This window comes from Schistocerca serialis, chromosome 1, assembly GCF_023864345.2.
Source record: "Schistocerca serialis cubense isolate TAMUIC-IGC-003099 chromosome 1, iqSchSeri2.2, whole genome shotgun sequence".
Taxonomy (NCBI): Eukaryota; Metazoa; Arthropoda; class Insecta; order Orthoptera; family Acrididae; genus Schistocerca; species Schistocerca serialis.
This window is the reverse complement of record NC_064638.1, coordinates 576350534-576371005: the sequence shown is the minus strand read 5'-3', so window position 1 is coordinate 576371005 and position 20472 is coordinate 576350534. Positions and strand designations below refer to the sequence as shown.

At 40.1% G+C, this 20472-nt stretch overlaps 1 protein-coding gene across 9 annotated transcripts in view; it reads left to right on the top strand.

Moving 5' to 3' along the window:
- LOC126476502 (protein pellino-like) overlaps nt 1-18444 on the top strand; it is a 207137-nt gene extending 188693 nt beyond the window's left edge. For 6 of the 9 annotated variants that reach the window (XM_050103550.1, XM_050103551.1, XM_050103554.1 and 3 more), the window contains 2 exons: nt 2058-2173; nt 9156-11333. In XM_050103550.1, the coding sequence (XP_049959507.1) occupies nt 2058-2173; nt 9156-9471 (432 nt within the window). In that variant the 3' untranslated portion in view covers nt 9472-11333. Of the gene's footprint in view, nt 1-2057; nt 2174-9155; nt 11334-15218 lie in introns of those variants that run through there. The other 3 variants (XM_050103546.1, XM_050103547.1, XM_050103553.1) reach the window with 2 other exon arrangements.
- Nucleotides 18445-20472: the final 2028 nt, after the last annotated feature.

The following is a 20472-nucleotide window of genomic DNA, read 5'->3' as shown; positions in this document are numbered from 1 at the left end:
TCTTCTGATATGGTTTTCAAACATTCATTTTCCACTGTTTTTTGTTGGAACTCGGCTAAAATTTACAGCTGCTTAATGTGCAGCACTGTCTTTGTGATCAAAAATATTTTTCTCAGTGCTGTTTGTTGCTGGGTTTGAGTTTCCACAGAACTAGTGATACCACATCCAGTCCGTTGCTTAGATATTTTCATACCAGCTTCTTTTTCAGTGTCCAGAGATACAATTTTTGGTAAACCCTGTAACCCAATTTTTTGTAGTGTGCAATAAGCAAACTGTATTTTTGACAAAACCTGCTCTTCTATTCAAAAGTGCAATAGTATTGACACTGTTTAAAGCTTTCTTGACATCCTCAATACATGAAGATGAAGTGCTGCTGGATGAAGCAGGCAATGGTGACTCCATTTGAACCAGCGGGTATTTTTCAGTTTCTTCATCTAGATTCTGTTTTTTAGGTCTTTTACTGAAATAACTATTTTATCCATTGTAATCGACAAACGAAAACTTTGATTTTGGAATGTTACTTGAGAGAAGTGAGCAAGAACAACAGAACTGTGGCAGGCAGAGAAGTCATTTGACACACCAAACAGCTGAATTGAATAAACTTTGAGTGAAGTGGCATAAATGGCATTATAGTGGAGCTGGTACAGAGTAGGGGACCAGACGGGGAGGAGGAGGTGGAAGAGGAGGAAGAGTCAGCTAGCCAGCTAGCCACAGCCATCTCCCACTTCCTGCCAGTGCAAGCATCTAGATAAAGTACAATCTAGTCTCGTACCTAGCAGGCATAGTTTTACATCACTTCAGATGCAGCACAACTTCTGTTGTATGAAATCTCAAAAATCTGCAGTCGTAGCCTATGTCTGTCCAAATGTTTATTAGAAAATTGTGTAAAAATTTGAAGTAAATGAAACAACTACTTTGCCCCTTTTCTTGTATTCACCTGTACTACCACCAATAAAAGTTGCCTATCCAGCAATCTTAGCAACAACAGTACTAGTACATGTATTCCTCTGTCAGATGTATCAGAACAGTTTTTGCTTATAACTTCTGTTCGCCACCAGTATGGGGACTCTTCCTGAAATTGATGCATCCTAGAAAGTTTGTAACATCACAGAATCACACTTTGTGTACGTAAACTTACAGGTGCTGGTGCCTATAACTTCGATGCTCTGTAGCATTGTTGGACTACATTTCCGAATGTCGCATATATTGAAAAATCTTTGTGGACTGTGTCCACCAGGACGTTTGAGTATTGTGCAAAAATCTGCAGTAAATTGGTCAAGAACTTTTCAAGATTTTTGGTAACTGCATTAAACCTTGACTATAGTAAGACAGGTTAGTGAAATGTGTTTCTGCAAGGTGCTAGCCCCATGGGAAGTCTGTCTTTGGAGCAGCCTGAATATCCATAAGTTAAGTATAGCTCATGATGTAATCTTGTATAACTGCAAGTTTAACTTTACTGATAGTGGACAAACATTTTGGTAACTAGAAGTTAAGAGACTGTGCATTATCAGCTGATAGCATTTATAGTTTCCTTCAAAGAACAGATTGCTGTAACCAATGGGGAAAACATTTTGTGGGGAGGTAATCTGTGCACATTTTACAAAACTTTGTGAGATTCACAGTAGAAAGGCTTCTTTTGCAGACAAGCCCTTTTTATCAGTTGGGTAACCAGAAGAAATGCTGCACATTACTCAGAAAAAAAATGGCTGGCAGAGTGAAAGTGTTTCAGTATACTTTACCACCACAGTGAATAAGAATAAATTCAATACTGGATGATGTGTTAGCTCCGATGCAATACTCGTCACCTTGCCTGTGCCCATTATTTTCCTGTGGTGCAATAGTAATAGTAGTAGTAGTAGCAGCAGTAGTAGTGAGCAGCTATTATAAACACCGTGCTTTGGAGCAGTATAAATAATGTAACTTTAGAGGAAAAGACAAGACAGGAAGATAGTCTTAATTTTGGTTTTATGTTTTCAGTTACAGTGTTAATTATGACGACAATTTTGTGGATGTTATGTGTGTTAAAATTTAGAAATGTTATTGCACTTTCTTTGCAGTATGGGCCAACAGCAAGACTGTCCCTAGGCATTGAAGCAGCCTTTTATGTAGACAGAGGACCTTTGCAGTACGCCTTCAATCCTTGTGGGCACATAGCAAACAAGAAAACTGTTGAGTAAGTTCTTACATGTAGTCAACCTCTATTACTAACTTCTGCAGTTATAGTAAAGCAAGTTATATCACAAATAAGGTTTTTTTTTTTTTTTTTTTAAACGGTCCGATAAGAAGGCTCGGATGTTGCAGTAGCTATTTAAAACTTTATAATCTAATGGTCCCCATGAACCATGGACCTTGCCGTTGGTGGTGAGGTTTGCGTGCCTCAGCAATACAGATAGCCGTACCGTAGGTGCAACCACAACGGAGGGGTATCTGTTGAGAGGCCAGACAAATATGTGGTTCCTGAAGAGGGGCAGCAGCCTTTTCAGTAGTTGCAGGGGCAACAGTCTGGATGATTGACTGATCTGGCCTTGTAACACTAACCAAAATGGCCTTGCTGTGCTGGTACTGCGAATGGCTGAAAGCTATGGGAAACTGCAGCCATAATTTTTCCCGAGGGAATGCAGCTTTACTGTATGGTTAAATGATAATGGCGTCCTCTTGGGTAAAATATTCTGGAGGTAAGATAGTCCCCCATTTGGATCTCCGGGCAGGGCTACTCGAGAGGACGTCGATATCAGGAGAAAGAAAACTGGTGTTCTACGGATCGGAGTGTGGAATGTCAGATCCCTTAATCGGGCAGGTAAGTTCGAAAATTTAAAAAGGGAAATGGATAGGTTAAAGTTAGATATAGTGGGAATTAGTGTAGTTCGGTGGCAGGAGGAACAAGACTTTTGTTCAGGTGAATACAGGGTTATAAATACAAAATCAAATAGGGGTAAAGCAGGAGTAGGTTTAATAATGAATAAAAAAAATAGGAGTGCGAGTAAGCTACTACAAACAGCATAGTGAACGCGTTATTGTGGCCAAGATAGAAGCGAAGCCCACACCTACTACAGTAGTACAAGTTTATATGCCAACTAGCTCTGCAGATGACGAAGAAATTGAAGAAATGTATGATGAGATAAAAGAAAGTATTCAGATAGTGAAGGGAGATGAAAATTTAATAGCCATGGGTGACTGGAACTCGATAGTAGGAAAAGGAAGAGAAGGAAACGTAGTAGGTGAATATGGAATGGGGATAAGGAATGAGAGAGGAAGCTGCCTGGTAGAATTTTTCACCGAGCATAACTTAATCATAGCTAACACTTGGTTCAAGAATTACAAAAGAAGGTTGTATACATGGAAGTAGCCTGGAGATACTGACAGGTTTCAGATAGATTATATAATGGTAAGACAGAGATTCAGGAACCAGGTTTTAAATTGTAAGACTTCTCCAGGGGCATATGCGGACTCTGACCACAATCTATTGGTTATGAACTGTATGTTAAAACTAAAGAAACTGTAAAAAGGTGGGAATTTGAGGAGATGGGACCTGGATAAACTGAAAGAACCAGAAGTTGTAGAGCGCTTCAGGGAGAGCATTAGGGAACAATTGACAGAACAATTGAAAGAAATACAGTAGAAGAAGAATGGGTAGCTTTGAGAGATGAAATGGTGAAGGTAGCAGAGGATGAAGTAGGTAAAAAGACGAGGGCTAATAGAAATCCATGGGTAACAGAAGATATATTGAATTTAATTGATGAAAGGAGAAAATATAAAAATGCAGTTAATGAAGCAGGCAAAAAGGAATACAAACGTCTCAAAAATGAGATCGACAGGAAGTGAGCCTTGAGCAGCCGCTGGGTGAAGTATCAGTGCAGCAGCAGTGCAATAGGGAGTCACATATTTAGCTTTCATATTTGTTTTGTAGTTTGATTCTTTAATTTCTTTCCGGGTGTTTGTGCGCTTGCATATTTAATTAGATAAAATCCTTGCGTATTCTCGTATTTGAGAGGAGTTATATTGCTTATTGATAGCTGTAAAGTATAAATTCGCAGAGTCGTTAGTTGTTTGTTTTGGACAGCTAGTGCTTTCTGTTTATTTCGTAGAGTCAGTTAGCAGCAGATAGAGGCCAGTGCAGTTTCATCTGTGCTTGCAGAGTGACAGGTTTAATTCAAATTACTTTGTGTGCTTGCGTGGCGAAATTTTTCGACTCTTTGCGTATTTTCGAATTAGAAAGAGGTAGTATCAAATTTTAATAGCGATAGAGTGTAACATCACGTAGGCGGTTGTCATTTTTACTAAGACAGGGGTAGGATCGCATTGTGATATCTGTATAGTGGCCTAGTCATGGTCATTTGAGTGCTTGGTTCGTAAGTAATTGTTCATATATCTCAGCTCAATCTGGCGCTGGTGACGCAACTGTGCAGTCGCATATTGCTGTTTTATTTGTTGCAACTGTATACGTCCAGATATTAGTAGTAGGATGGATAGGGTGTGTGCATGCTGTGTGCGGGTGCAGGAGGAACTGGCCGCGGTTCGCGAGCAGCTGAGCATGCTGTTGGCCACGGTCAGCCGCCTTCAGGCTGATGCCTCGAGGTGCAGCGATGGCGGAGGGTCTGGCTCGTCGCTTGAGGCACCCCAGGTGTCGCTTGCTGCGTCCACTGACTCAGCCGCCGAGGCAGCTTTTAGTGTACCTGTCACGTTAGGGCCGCCCTCACCTCAGGGTGAGTGGCAGACTGCAACGGATTCACGTTGCTCGAGGCGGAGGGTCAATGTGGAGGCTGGCCTCGCCCGTTCATCCTGTCAGTGGGCAGGTGGCCGCTCCTTCAGCAGGGCTCGAGCAGGCACACGGGGGCAAAGGCTTGCTGGTTATTGGGAGCTCCAACGGTAGGCGGGTGATGGAGCCCCTTAGGGAAATAGCGTACAGGGCTGGAAAGAATGCCACCGTGCACTCGGTTTGTCTGCCGGGAGGGCCTCATCCAAGATGTGGAGGCGGCTTTGCCTGTGACTATCGAGCATATGGGGTGCAGGCGTCTGCAAGTAGTTGCTCACGTCGGCACCAATGATGCCTGTCGCTTGGGTTCTGAGGCGATCCTCAGTTCGTTCAGGCAGCTGGCAGATTTGGTGAAGATCGCTGGCCTCGCACGTGGGGTGCAAGCAGAGTTCTCTATTTGCAGCATCGTTCCCAGAGTGGATCAGGGTCCTTTGGTTTGGAGCAGAGTGGAGGGTCTCAACCAGAGGCTTCATCGACACTGTGAGGGTCTTGGCTGCAGATTTCTACACTTGCGCTATTGGGTGGGGAATTGTAGGATGCCCCTAGATAGGTCAGGGGTGCACTACACAAAGGAAGGGGCTACTCGGGCAGCAGAGTACTTGTGGCGTGCACATGAGGGTTTTTTAGGCTAGGCAGTAGTGCGAGGTGTCCTGATGAACACTCACCAGTCTACGTGTAGGCAGGGAAATCAGGACACGCTCAGTGTAAAGACACTTCAGCTATCAAGATATTAGCAGTAAATTTTCAGTGTGTTCGGAATAAAGTTCCTGAATTTACTGCCCTCCAGGAAGCGTGTGGCGCACAAATTATTCTCGGGACTGAGACCTGGCTGAACCCCGAGATAGAAAGTTCTGAAATATTTAGTGAGGGTTGGAATGTGTATCGGAAAGACAGATTAGACACTGTAGGAGGTGGTGTCTTCATTGCAGTTGACAAAAATATTGTCTACTGAGGTCAAAGTAGAGTGTGATTGTGAAGTTATATGGACACATTTAACAGGGCTAGGTGAAATAAAGTTAATTGTTGGGTGTTATTACCTGCCACCAGGTTCCACAGTGACAGTTCTAGAATCATTCAAAGGGAGTCTACACTCTGTATCGCAGAAGTACCCGGATCATGCTATATTATTTGGAGGGTGTAGCCACGACCAGACCAGACCTCATCGACGGTGTCAGTGTTGAGACAGGGATTAGTAATCATGATGTTGTCATTACGACTATGGTTACAAAAGTTAAAAAGTCAGTCAAGAAGGCTAGGAGAGTATTCTTACAAGAAAGAGCAGATAAGCAGTTGTTAGCATCCCACTTAGTAAATGAATCGACTTCATTTACTTCCGGTACGATGGACGTGGAAGAATTATGGGCAAATTTTAAACACATTGTAAATTACGCATTGGACAAATATGTGCCGAAAAAGTGGGCTACGGACGGAAAAGACCCACCGTGGTTTAACAGCGCAATTTGGAGAATGCTCAGGAAGCAAAGACAGTTGCACTCGCGGTACAAAAAAGATTGGGAGAATGAGGACAGGCAAAAGTTAATAGAGATTTGTGCTGCTGTAAAAAGAGCGATGCACAAAGTATACAACCACTATCGCCGTCATACCTTAGCAAAAGATCTTGCTGAAAACCCAAGGAAATTCTGGTCTTACGTAAAATCGGTAAGCGGGTAGAAGGCTTCCGTCCAGTCACTCACGGATCAGTCTGGCCTGGCAACAGAAGACAGCAAAACGAAAGCTGAAATTTTAAATTTGGCATTTGAGAAATCTTTCACGCAGGAGGATTGTACAAACATACCGCCGTTCAAGTCTAGTACAGACTCCCGTATGGAGGACATAGTAATAGACATCCCTGGGGGTTGTGAAGCAGCTGACTTGGTTGAAAATAAATAAATGACAAGTTCCTGATGGGATTCTAATTTGGCTTAACAGAGAGTACTCTACTGCACTGGCTCCTTAGTTAGCTTGCATTTATCGCGAATCTCTTGCCCAACATAAAGTCCCGAGTGACTGGAAAACAGTGCAGGTGACACCTGTATATAAGAAGGGTAGAAGGACGGATCCTCAAAATTACAGACCAATATCCTTAACATCAGTTTGTTGCAGGATTTTCGAACATATTCTCAGTTCGAATATAATGAATTTCCTTGAGACAGAGAAGTTGCTGTCCATGCATCAGCGCGACTTCAGAAAGCATCGCTCCTTCGAAACGCAACTCGCCCTTTTTTCACATGATACCTTGCGAACCATGGATGAAGGGTATCAGACGGATGCCATATTCCTTGACTTCCGGAAAGCGTTTGACTCGGTGCCCCACTGCAGACTCCTAACTAAGGTACGAGCGTATGGAATTGGTTCCCAAATATGTTAGTGGCTCGAAGACTTCTTAAGTAATAGAACCCAGTATGTTGTCCTCGATGGTGAGTGTTCATCGGAGGTGAGGGTATCATCTGGAGTGCCCCAGGGAAGTGTGGTACGTCCGCTGTTGTTTTCTATCTACATACATGATCTTTTGGATAGGGTGGATAGCAATGTGCGGCTGTTTGCTGATGATGCTGTGGTGTACGGGAAGGTGTCGTCGTTGAGTGACTGTAGGAGGATACAAGATGACTTGGACAGGATTTGTGATTGGTGTAAAGGATGGCAGCTAATATAGATAAATGTAAATTAATGCAGATGAATAGGAAAAAGAATCCCGTAATGTTGGAATACTCCATTAATAGTGTAGCGCTTGACACAGTCACATCGATTAAATATTTGGGCGTAACATTGTAGAGCGATATGAAGTGGGACAAGCATGTAATGGCAGTTGTGGGGAAGGCGGATAGTAGTCTTCGGTTCATTGGTAGAATTTTAGGAAGATGTGGTTCATCTGTAAAGGAGACCGCTTATAAAACACTAATACGACCTATTCTTGAGTACTGCCCGAGCGTTTGGGATCCCTATCAGGTCGGATTGAGGGAGGACATAGATGCAATTCAGAGGCAGGCTGGTAGATTTGTTACTGGTAGGTTTGATCATCACGCGAGTGTTACGGAAATGCTTCAGGAACTCGGGTGGGAGTCTGTGGAGGAAAGGAAGCGTTCTGTTCGTGAATCGCTACTGAGGAAATTTAGACAACCAGCATTTGAGGCTGACTGCAGTACAATTTTACTGCCGCCAACTTATATTTCGCGGAAAGACCACAAAGATAAGATAAGAGAGATTAAGGCTCATACAGAGGCATATAGGCAATCATTTTTCCCTCATTCTGTTTGGGAGTGGAACAGGGAGAGAAGATGCTAGTTGTGGTACAAGGTACCCTCTGCCATGCACCGTAGGGTGGATTGCGGAGTATGTACGTAGATGTAGAAGTGCAAAATGGCTAAGCAGGATTGGCTAGAGGACAAATGTACGGATGTAGAGGTGCATATCAGTAGGGGTAAGACAGATACTGCCTACAGGAAAATTAAAGAGACCTTTGGAGAAAAGAGAACCATTTGCATGAATATCAAGATATTTTTTAACCAACAAACCAATAAAGCATTTATATTGTACATTGACTCCTCCTTCGAAACCTGGTGCGAGTTTTTGCATTTGACAATCCAAGTGAAGGAGTGAGAGAGTGTATTAAAAAGTTTGCTGATAGTATATGCATCTTAAATAATTCATTAAAACATTAATCAATGGTTAAGTTTAAGTTGTTTGTGAACAGTCAGCGTGCGGCTTCACACACATTCGGGTGAATAAGAACTGTAAAGAAGCAAGGATATTTCACATCAACACAGAACATCATATTCACAATTCATGGACCAGTACCCAGTAATAAGGATATCTTAACCAATTATTGAATGTAATGCATATTAAGCTACAATTGTGAAATATGTGGAATGTTATTAGTTTTGAAAATAGTCTTTTTGTGTGTGTGTGTGCGCGCGTTTGTGCACTGGCGCGCATAGCAAACTACAGTGGTATTATACTTTGCTAAAAGTCTGGTATTTTGTGTAAAATATCTATTTCTTTCCTTTGCTTTTGAGCATGAATTGTGAAGTTGATTTAAATTCTTTTAAGTCTTGTAAGATTTCATCACTGATGTAGATGGTTCCAAGCTGCTAATACTTCCAACATTCATAGTAATATGTGCCCAAAGTGTCACCCTTGATTTTAACTTTTGAGTTCCTTGTTGTATCTAGACTAACAGTGATTGCATTATTGATTGGTGAATCAAGATTCTCAGCGTGTGGCTCGTCAGCGTGTCAGAACTATACAGTCGCAAGCTTTGGGCACACTTGACCACCATTGGAGGGCATGGTAGCATGTATTAGTATATTAAGATAAAGGATATGTGGAAAAATCGGGTCTACTGCAGGATGTTTGTGTCGCTCTGGCACAATATTTCGGCCACATAACTCGTTGTCTTCTTCAGGTGCTACCTGAGACTGCCGTGTTGGAGGATCTTGTCCAGTATTTATGCCGAGAGGGCGCTGGGTGCTCTCTTTGTCGTCCGCGCCCGCCTGGTGCTGCTTGTAATGTGTTGTCTCTTCCCCGGTGTTCTCTCGGACGTCCGCGCCCGACTTGGGCGCCATCCGTGGCAGCTCTCTGAGGCCTGTCCTGTGTCGGGCGTTCCGTTCGCGGTCCGCGCCCGCCAGGTGCTGCTCCTGAGGTTTTGTGCCAGAGCGACACCAACATCCGGCAGTAGACCTGATTTTTCCACATGTCGAGATCTCGCCGGGAAAGCCTGAAGAGTTACAACAAGATGAAGGATCTTCATTTAACCGTCTGAATCCCTAAATGATACAAATGCTGACAGTTAAGGCTAAATAGTCAGTCTAGAACAATCTTTCTGACACATTCTATATCCTATTGTATGTGTAATGGTCGTGCACAACAGTCTCTGTAGATTTTTTCGTCGTATGATCAAAATGGAACTTACGATCTCAATTTTTGTGCTACTAGGGGGGTGGACATACCAATGGTAATGATTGGCCTTAAATACTTAAACCAGCAGGAAATTAGTTTTGTATTCATGTGTTTACTAAGGCCACTTCTTTGAGAAACACTGTTTTTTAAAGCCAGCAGTGATACTTTAACAAATTGTCGCCATTTTACGTCTGAAGGATCAGGAGGGAATTGGAAGTGCTTTGAATTCTTGTCTGAAATTTTGAAAATGCGCATTTCATTGTAACACAGCTAAAAGAACTTTAATGTATATGGAGACTGTTGTCATAATTTCTCCAATAGAAGGCACCTTAGAAATGTCCCTGAGGCTGAGCTATATTCCACTGTCAGTTTGAGTTGTGAAATTGCTCAATGATAGGGTTGCTGCTTGAGCTATAAAATTAACAGGAATTGTGTAATTTACTGAGAAACTTAAAACACCACTAAAAGCACTAAGGAACCCACTGCTTACTCCCTGCACAGTTTCAAATGTCAAAATGTTGACAATTCATTAGTCCGTTACAAAAGAGTTGCCATTTGAGATAGACATGCTACATGAGTCAGTCACGTGTGTGTTAGTCATTTGAGTATTGATCTTATTTGAGGCAGAGACTGTCTGCTCTTCATTTAGAAGCAAAAGATCCTGGAAGTAAAGGTTACTACATTTCTGTTGGTTGCTGATCTGAAGAGAGGAGAAGATAGGAAGCATTATCACCATTCCACACCATTTTTAAGACCAGTATGACAGTGTGCCACTGAGTGAACTGAACTGTGTCACCCTGTAATAACTAAGGGATCGATCCTGATGTGAACTTTCAGGAGCTGCAGTTCAAGCAGTGAGAGCTGAAGCCTGTTGCATAATTAGTGAGAGTGGAGAGGAGTCATGAAGTTAATTCTTGAATTTTGCAAACTGTTCCACCATAACCGTAAAAATTTGATTAACTGAGGATACTTCAGACACACAAATGCACAATAACTGCTGTTCTGGAATCACCATAACTACCAAAGATGTAGTCCAGAAAGTGGAATAGTGTGTTGCAATGCCACTCATTACTGTATGAAGTCTCTTCCAGTGTGTGTCAGGTAAACCTACTCTGGTTAATCTACGGCTGATATTGGATTCAGAGATGATGTGGCTCAAATCCATATCTGGATATCCTGTTTAAAGTTACTCATGCTCAATCCCTAATGATCTTACCTTCCTATAGGCCAGGCCTGTCCATGAGGTGCCTAGGAGAATGCAAGTGGCCAATGCAAATAGTTCACTGTCTTCAGAGGAATGACCATGTACCAGGTTCACCAAAGCCTTAGATGCAAGCATATACACTTAAGACGCAGTGCTTAAAGTGAAGAATAGTTTGTTCTAGACCTGCATTGTGACATGCAGCTGTATGATAAGTTTCATAATAAAATAAATCTCATAGACTTGTGTAAAAGCTTTCCCCTTCATAAATTTCCTTGATGTGGCAAATTTGTAGCTACAGTGATGTTGATATTTGGACCTACATACTAGTACAAGCAACTTTTTTCCACCATTAACAGAATGAAATCTGCACACATAAGCTGGCTGACTGCCTTCAACTTACAAGGTTGTCTTCATATTAGCTGTGCTCAGAAAGTGGTACCAACATTGATCCTTTAATGAAAAGCAAAGTAAGTTGTTATCATTGGCATACATTGTTTTTATGTTTAACATGTGAATAAAACAGTCACAAAATACGAGTTGGTGTCAATTTAAACTTCACCCAAAAACATTGTTTGTCATAAGGCAGCATCAGTTGTGAGAAAAATCATGTTTTGTACCTAGCAGCCCCACATTCTTAATTTGAAATCTCTGGAGCATTAACATTTGTGGCCATACAATAGACTTGGTGAAAACAGTTTCTCATTGCAGAGCTAACTTGTTCAGATTCCTCCCTCCCGTCCCCTTACCCCTTCATTAGTCGCCGAGAACCAGCCAGTTGCTCATGGCTGTGGCGTGAGCATATACTGATGTCTCTTTTTTTCCTAGCTTCTTGATCCCGGCTTCGTGAGATGTTTTGAAGAGTCATGGTAAAAGTTTAGTAGTGGTGTGGGACAATCTGTTGTGGGTGAATTCATTTCCGACTAATAATCTGTACAGTTAATGTGAAATAATTTCACCTGGGGTACAGTTTATCCTAGAATTATAAGCTGATTGCTCTGTTTTAATGAAGTAATACCCGTTCAGTTATATTGGCGTTTATTACTGGTTGTGATGTGAAGTGCTGCTTGGCAGTGTTGGTGAGTATTCAAAATCTACTTGCAATTAATGTTTGTTTATCACTAAGAATAGTGTTCGTCAGTGAAATGCGATATCAATTAAGTCACACAACAGTTGGTAATTTAACTTTTGAAACTGCTGGTTTATTGGCATTTCCGGAAAAGAACACTTTTATACTCCCATTCAATCAGCATATTCCGTGTAACAGTTTGTATGTGTAATGGGACTTATTATGCCGTAAATTGTTCTATGAATTAATTGATTTGTGTTACAGTGTCGCTAAGCAACATGATCAACAAGGTGATGTGTGTCCTAATTAGAACTTAACCTCAATATTTTGAATAAATTTTAGGTTTGTTTTTATCAAAAATCAGTATTTGTCTCAAAAAGTGATTTCAAACTTCGTGCAACAAGTCCAAGCATGTTTGCAATATGCGATTTAATGGAAAGCTCCATCATGCTAGCGTGTAACGTGTTTCAAATCGAGCGCGCAGGTTTCAGTTTTCCCTGATGGGCTAAACGACTTTTTGTAATAGGTTGATGTGTCTATCACACGTTAAGTCTAAATGAAAATGGATTTCTCTCTATTTGGCTCAAAATCATTAAATGAAATTCACCACACAGGTCAACGAACTGTACGCGCACTCTTTTAGTACTCTTAAGTGGTAACGTGTCTAAGAGTAAAAGTCACACATAAATTCACACTTTTTACGTGCATACAAAAATCAAAACACCTTTATATTAAACAGATTGGCATGCAATTACTAATTAAACATTTCCTATTCTAAATAAACTTCAAGAACTTGTATTTCATAATCAATAAAATTTCATCCCATGAAAGAAACTGTTAGTCTGCTAAAACGGATTCAGATTAATGTCAACTCATGTCTGGACGATGACATCACGAATTGATACTTGCTTGGAATCAACGAAATACCTGTATTGAAAAAACTATCAGTTGAGTAATTTACTGACTTTTATGACAAATTTGGTACCCTTTGTATTGATACAACCACATACCAGCTCGTAGGAGCAGATCGGTGAATGGGCTGCTGCAGCCTGTGAACGTTTCTTAGTTTGGAGGAACCTTCTGTTACCATTCCTGTACTGTTACCATCCACAGTACAGTGGTCAGTATTTGTGGTTAAGTTACCTGGTTCTGTTCTCAGTATCAAAACATTATCACATTAGCTACAGCTGACTGATCAGAGACTAGAAAAATGGAGTGGAAAATAAGGTTTGAACATACCTTGTGAGATAACTGCTTCTGTGTTGTTTTTAATGGTGATTGTTACTTTTGTAATTGGCTTGACCTAAAACAGTGGTATAGCACAGTAAATTTAGTGAGGTTCATGTGTCTCATATTCAATTACAAAATTATCATGCTCTTATGAAAAATGTACTTTTAAGACTCTCAACTTTTAAAAGTGAAAGATCTCTGTAGCAAATAGATCACAGGTACTACAGCTCTGTAATGCTTTGGTTTAGTTGTGGTTAGACCCTTGAGGCTTAAAAGTCCTCTAACTAGTTGTGAGGTACAAGCTGATGATTTGTTTTGAAATACATATCCTTTGTGTGTAATCAGTGCTGTGTCATCTATGTCAAGGTGCTCTTCATAGATAGCACAAGTGTAGAAAAGTTTTGAAAAGAAAGTCCAGTGTACATATAGCATGAGGCAATGCTTTGTAGTAGGTGTTATATATTGTTTTGTGGTGATTGAATTTGTGCTCAGTCTGCTGTAGCCAGACACACACAATTGCACAATTGCAGCACTGTACACATGTATACTAAAAGAGAAATGGGCAGGCAAAAGCTATGTATAGACAAGTGAAAATTTTTAATTTGTTGCTCTAAAATGCTCTTTCATGCTTACAGTACTTTCTTCGTGGTTAGAGGTCAACCATGGTTTGGTCTTTACAGGTTGCTATTCATTTTGCTAATTGAATGTGTCGTAAACTGAAGTGTACATTTCACTAATAGTGATGTGTGCATGTTATGGCTGTAGTATGTGTAACAAGGGGAGGTCGCCAATTGCGAAATTCAGATTCGATTCATACTGCGCATAATAAAAGCTCATGGCCAGAGGTGTAATGTGGCAAAGCACCAAGATGCACTTCTCAGCCGTTGTCGAGAAAATCGACAGTTAAAAGAAACCGTTGCGGTGAAATACTCTCTACGATTAACAATTCTCTACAGTGTCGTGGCGCAGCGGTAAGCGCTCTGGTTCGTAATCCGAAGGTCGCCGGATTGAATCTCGCGCTATGAAAATTTTTTTTTTTTAAATTCAAAATATATATATATATATATATATATATATATATATATATATATAAAAATTCCCGGCAATCAGTTGCAACAATTATGCATATAATAAGTTGTTGAAAGTCGTTTGTCGTGGAAAAACTGGCAACTTCGAACATCATTATGTTTTCCGCAAACAAAGTTGTATTTCACAAATGTTATTAATTGTCTTCATAATGTTAACCACGCATAGTTAACGGAAGACGTAGAAACGATATTCCGAAACGAATACGTATAGCGTAAGTCAAACGTTCGGATTAGAATAGAGACCCCACGAACACAAATTTGCTGTGGCAGGTATGAAATATAAACTCCGTTACTCGCTCGTTACACTTGAATGACAGATGTTGAATGGGCCGAAACGAGCCGCCGCATAACAGCGTAGTTGCCTGCTAACTTCGAAAGAAGGTAGATGCGGTCCCTAGCACAACTTATAACATTGTCGAAAATCAGTGCGGACGGGAGAGCTTTGGTACACCCTGTTAAAAAAACGGAAAAATGGAGGCGGCACAATTGGAGAGCGATCCGCCTTCACCAACATGCATAAGCAATTCATTAATACATATATATATTTGAATTACAAAAAACTAATAATAAAAAAAATCATGGCGCGAGATTCGATCCGGCGACCTTCGGATTACGAACCCGAGCGCTTACCGCTGCGCCACGACGCTGTAGAAAATTGCTAATCGTCGAGAGTATTTCACCGCAACGGTTTCTTTTAACTGTCGATTTTCTCGACAACGGCTGAGAAGTGCATCTTGGTGCTTTGCCACATTACACCTGTGGCCATGAGCTTTTAATATGCGCAGTATGAATCAAATCTGAATTTCACAATTGGCGGCCTCCCCTTGTAAGTGGCAGTATGATTGATGTGCACGTGAGAATGTGTTGATTGTAGAACATTGATTGAGACTGTAATAAAATATTTGATTCAAAGTGGAATTTCTACTTCTAAGCAATTTATAATTTGACAACTCATTTGTTTTGGTTTTTGCTATGTTTTAGGTACTGGTCCAGTATAAAATTACCAAATAGGAAAAGTAGTTTTGAGGCAAAGTGCCCTTTCTGTGAGGCTACGTTAGCAAAGCCTGTGGGTTATGTGCAGTTGAAGCAGATGACCTGAGCATATGACTAAAGGCTGGAGCATATGCAGCTTGCTTCTAAGTTTTGTAATGTCCCATAAGTATGATGTAAGCTAATGGTGGTACTTGCCCCTGGCAAGTGACAATGTTTCCATGCTATGTTTGGAGAATCAGCTTCTGAGAAGTTCAATACCAACCAGTTAATATATTCAAGCTAATATTGGTTCTTGTCTGTGACAAGTGAAAACTGATACACGTTACTTTAAGAGACTTGGATGTACGTATGGGTGGGGACTGGAAAAATTCGATTTATTTTACGGACAATTTCGGTTCTACTTTTTGCCATTTTCGATGTTATTTCCTCGATACGTATTTTTCATAGTGCATCTTGATTTTTGTCTTATTTAATTGTTTTCAGTACTGCGTTTAAAATCAAAATACACCTCTCAGTTACATTATATTTGTTAGATATTAAACATCAATTTTTTTCAGTTTTTGAACAGAAAAAGAAATTTTCCCAACAAATATTAGAGTTCGTTCATTTTGTCTTATTTCATTGTAATTTAGTATTTTGCTGAGATTGAAAGTGTACATTTCGACTACATTGTATTTATTACATTTAAAGATCAAATTTATTACATCATTGTACAGGAAGGTAAACATTTATATTACACCAATTGATATCTGCAAAGAAAAGTTTACATTAACTGTACACCAAGGATGGTTTTTCATATGAAATCATTGCCATTAGTTCCAAGTTCTCTTCTGAGATATTGTGCTACCAGTCTGTTTGTACTTCATTATCTTGTGAAAATAACTGCTCCAAATCTCTGTTTAAACATAGAATCCCAATTGCCTTCAGTGCAACTGCAGCAAATTGTGGGTTTTAAGAGTAGTTCCCTGCAGACATTTGACAATGTTCACAGCTCCTGCTGAAAACTGCTGTTCAGCTTGATCCTGAAGAGATTTGCACCTTTTTGGAATTTCTATATTGCTAAGAGCTGCTATGCCAGGTGTGCATGAGAGACTGTTTGCATGTCAGCATTAGTATAGTTCACGATTACTGTCCTAAGATTGAAACACAATCCTAGGACCGAAAACACACACATACATGGATCTGTAACTGCAAGCATCATCAGCTTTGTAGATACAATCTGGTGCATTTAAATGTTTCTCTCATTTCTGCCTGAAGATTATACCTCTTCACCTTTTACACAAGTTTGCTGGTGTACTGACAAAAAATTCCACGTGCACAATAGCAAAGCTATTTTACAGCTGTGTTAACATGAGTGTAATTCATTTGAGGCAGGATAATTTGAAGACTTTATTCATCATATCATTTGCATGTACCTTAATGAACATGGTCTCCAGTTGAACTTACATCCTCACTAGAAAGTTAATTACCCTAATCAGTTCCTAAAAGCACTCCATCTTCAGGCCACGAGTGGCCTACCGGGACTATCCATCTGCCGTGTCATCCTCAGTGGAGGATGCGGATAGGAGGGGCGTGTGGTCAGCATAGCATTGGATAATTCCAGCATATCATCACTGCGGAAGAATTCCACCATGTCTTCAAAATATGCTGCCACACAAGTGTCTGTGGAGAGCAAAGAGTTTCAGCTTGTCAACACTGGAAGAGGAAATGCCTTCGGATACCTCTTCTCCTCCCTTAAAAACTGTAGATGTAAATGTTTTCTCTTCCTGGTATTTGAGAATGTGCTCTTTAAGTTAAATATAACTAAGTTCAGTTTCAAAAGTTCCTTGGAAAACCATCTGCCAACAGATTCAACTTGTGTGCCCAAAACTGAATGATGCAAATGGTCTCCTATAATTGTTTTTCAATGAATTGACTCATTTTTTATATACATAGCATTGTCACTTACGATAGGTTTATCATCATCATATTGAATATTATAGTCTTGCAAAACATCCAATATTGCATGAGCACACAGTGTAAAAGTTTGATGTTCAAGAACTTACTCACTTGCCGTAAAAGGTTTTGTTCATTCCCTGTAACAACAGTCTTCACTGTCACAGCAAAAACATGATAACCACTTTTTTCAGTGGTCTTGTCTGCTAAAACTAAAACATCCTCATCAGCTAGTTCTTGCATTATCCCATTTTTTGGTTGTTTTTGTATTGAAGGTACCACAGTTTCCCTTGTTCTCTTGATATGAGGAAAGTCATTAGCACCATATTCAAATGAACCCCACTGTTAGCATTCAATTTAAAAATATCTAAATTGAATCTGTGCTAACAAAATTTGTACTTTTTGAAATGTACAATGGCAAGCTGAAAAATACAATTTGATTATTTTGCTGTGAACTAACAGTAACCATAGCTTATCTTCGATGATGAATTCGATAATTTTCTGCCGAAAATCTTCATTTTCCAGTTTGTCCTTTGAACCAGATATTTTCTTGATGACTTCAAAGCTGCTGCTATTGAAGCTGGCTGCTTACATACACACTGGAATCGTTGACTCTATTCCCTTTGTGCTTCTCACTTTGCATGTATTTTAATACAGTATCTTTTCTGTCCCATGATATTCTGCTATTGAAATATTTAAAGAATACGTAGATATATCAGGAGCATATAGACCATCAGCTTCGAACTTCCGTGCTCATACGTTGGCAGTAACTGCATGCTTTGGCATTTTTTACAACCTCGAAAACTATTTCTTTGAAGTAGATCAAAATAAGCAGTGAGAAAGCCCAAGAATATTTGGACACTACTGTACTGTTGGACAAACATGTGAAACATAACAGCTATCCTGAGAAGCCAAAGATCTTGCAGCAAGATGAATTTTGACCGACAAAGAAATTCTTCAAACTGCTTTTGATGGCGATGTCTGCACAGTCCAGTCACTATGAAATAAAATAATTTTTGTTGGCTGTTAATTTCGAATTTTTCCTGTCCCTAAATATGGGTTATGTGACCAGAATTGAATATTTTTTAAAAGTATTATGAAAGTACAATATGTTAACCAATAATAGACTAATATCTCTCTCTCTCTCTCTCTCTCTCTCTCTCTCTCTCTCTCTCTCTCTCTCTCTCTCTCTCTCTCTCTCTCTCTCTCTCTCTGTGTGTGTGTGTGTGTGTGTGTGTGTGTGTGTGTGTGTGTGTGTGTGTGTGTGTGTGTGCGCGCGCGCGCAGCGCGCGCGCGCGCGCTGCGCGCGCGCGCGCGCGTGCGTGCGTGCGTGCAAGCGGATTTTGTGTTATTAGCATATGCTCCCATTAGAGAAAAGCACGAGATGGGGAACCACCAGAAAGGACATCTAGAAGTGATCTTTGATAAGGCTTCAATTTTACCCTGCAGGAAAACAGTAACTATGGGTTCAGAATGATGGAGAAAAGCTTATAAAACTCTAAAAAATTTAACTAAACAATCTCACGCATCCTAACAAATCCTGTTGCTGTTCTAAACCAACAGGAATAAAAATGTTTGTGAAAGAGGTCTGCTGGAGGGGCCCCATTGTTTACATCCAGTGAATATCAGTAGTAAGCAGCTTACTTTGGTCTAGAAAGTAACTTCACTCACGTAGCAAGTTACTTCTAGAATTACTATTTAAATATTATTCTGTGTTGTCTTGAAAATCAGAACATGCAAATGTTAAAGGAGACTGGAATGCCATTTGAGAGAAAAATTATGCAGTAATCATATAGGAATAATAGTTATCAAAGTTTCAGTTTCTGGCTTATTATTTGTTGAAGGTGTGAGCACTGCAGCTTCAAAAGTTCCTCTCATCAAGTGCAAAGATAATGTGTAGCATAAAATATTCTTTCTGCATCTTCCAGGCGAACTATATTGCTGGGAGGCTAATACTGTGATTTATGTTTGTAATCTATATTTGTTAATTTACCCTGTCTTCAAAGAGTCAATAAATTTTTCATTTTTATAGGAATTTGTGTGTTTATTTTTTGTTCTCACTGTACCCAACACAAAAATGACCTAGTCTTCATTATAATGTTAATTAGCTTTTACAAGATGAGTTTCAAGGTTATCAGTAAGTCAATTATCTTATGGTGAAGAGTTCTCGGGCTTCCAGCTGGGTGGCAGTTTCTTCAGACTGCGACGTTTCAACGAGTGACATACTCATCATCTTCTGGCATAGATGATGAGTATGTCTCTCGTCGAAATGTCGCAGTTTGAAGACACCGCCACTAGGCTGGAAGCCCAAGAACTCTTCACAAGCTGTATAGCCGGGAAAACATACATTCACATTCAATTATCTTCATTTATATCTTGTTCTTACACAGTAGTTGTGTATCACATTTGCAGAAATTTATAATTAAGTAAATTAAGATTGTGTTCCTATTTCTATTCCTCAGATTACAGCGCCATCTGTGGCGAAATGAAGGAAATGCTTCAGACAAAACATATGTACATTTTGCCATAGAATCAAAATCTGCACTGAAAAATGGGGCTCCCATTGAAGATTTCAAAATTGCCAGCCAAGCACAGGGTGGGGTGATGGGTTGAGTGCAGTATTGTTGGATGTCCCCCACTGACACAAACAAGTTGGAAATATAACTTTTTAATCCGACGTGTAAGTTTCAAGGTATTTCAATGCTTTCAGTTAAAATGAAAACCTGAATATAATTTGTTTAACAGAAACCAATGATAATATAACTAAGTTCACCGTTATGGACTGTATATACCTCCGAAGGTTTCAACTGAAGGCTTTTTTATCTTTTTACCCTGCAGAGAAGTGCAGGGTGTATCAAAAACAATCATCTGATTCAAAAAAATCACAATTGTTCTGTTATTGGCGATATTTGTGTGAATAATTTATTGTTAGAAAGGGCAGTCTCTAAGAGTTCTACAACATTCCCACTAGGTAGGAGCAGTGCACACTCCCTTCAGTTCTAGTAAAAATTGTTTCGGAACAACAGAAACCATTTTGTGTTGTACGTTTTGCACAATGCGGGTTAGTAATAACTGTCCAGCGTGGCTTTCGTACTAGGTATCGTGTGGATCCTCCTACAGCACAGAGCATTAGATGATGGGATGAATATTTCCGAGAAACAGATTGTTTGTGTAAAGGCAAATGTCTGACACAGAGGTCTAACGCATAAGCCATTGTTTCACAAGGAGTCCACAGAAATCTGTTCACTATACAGCTCAACGTGCCCCCGATGTCCATCTGACATGTGTTCCGTCGAGGTTTACACAT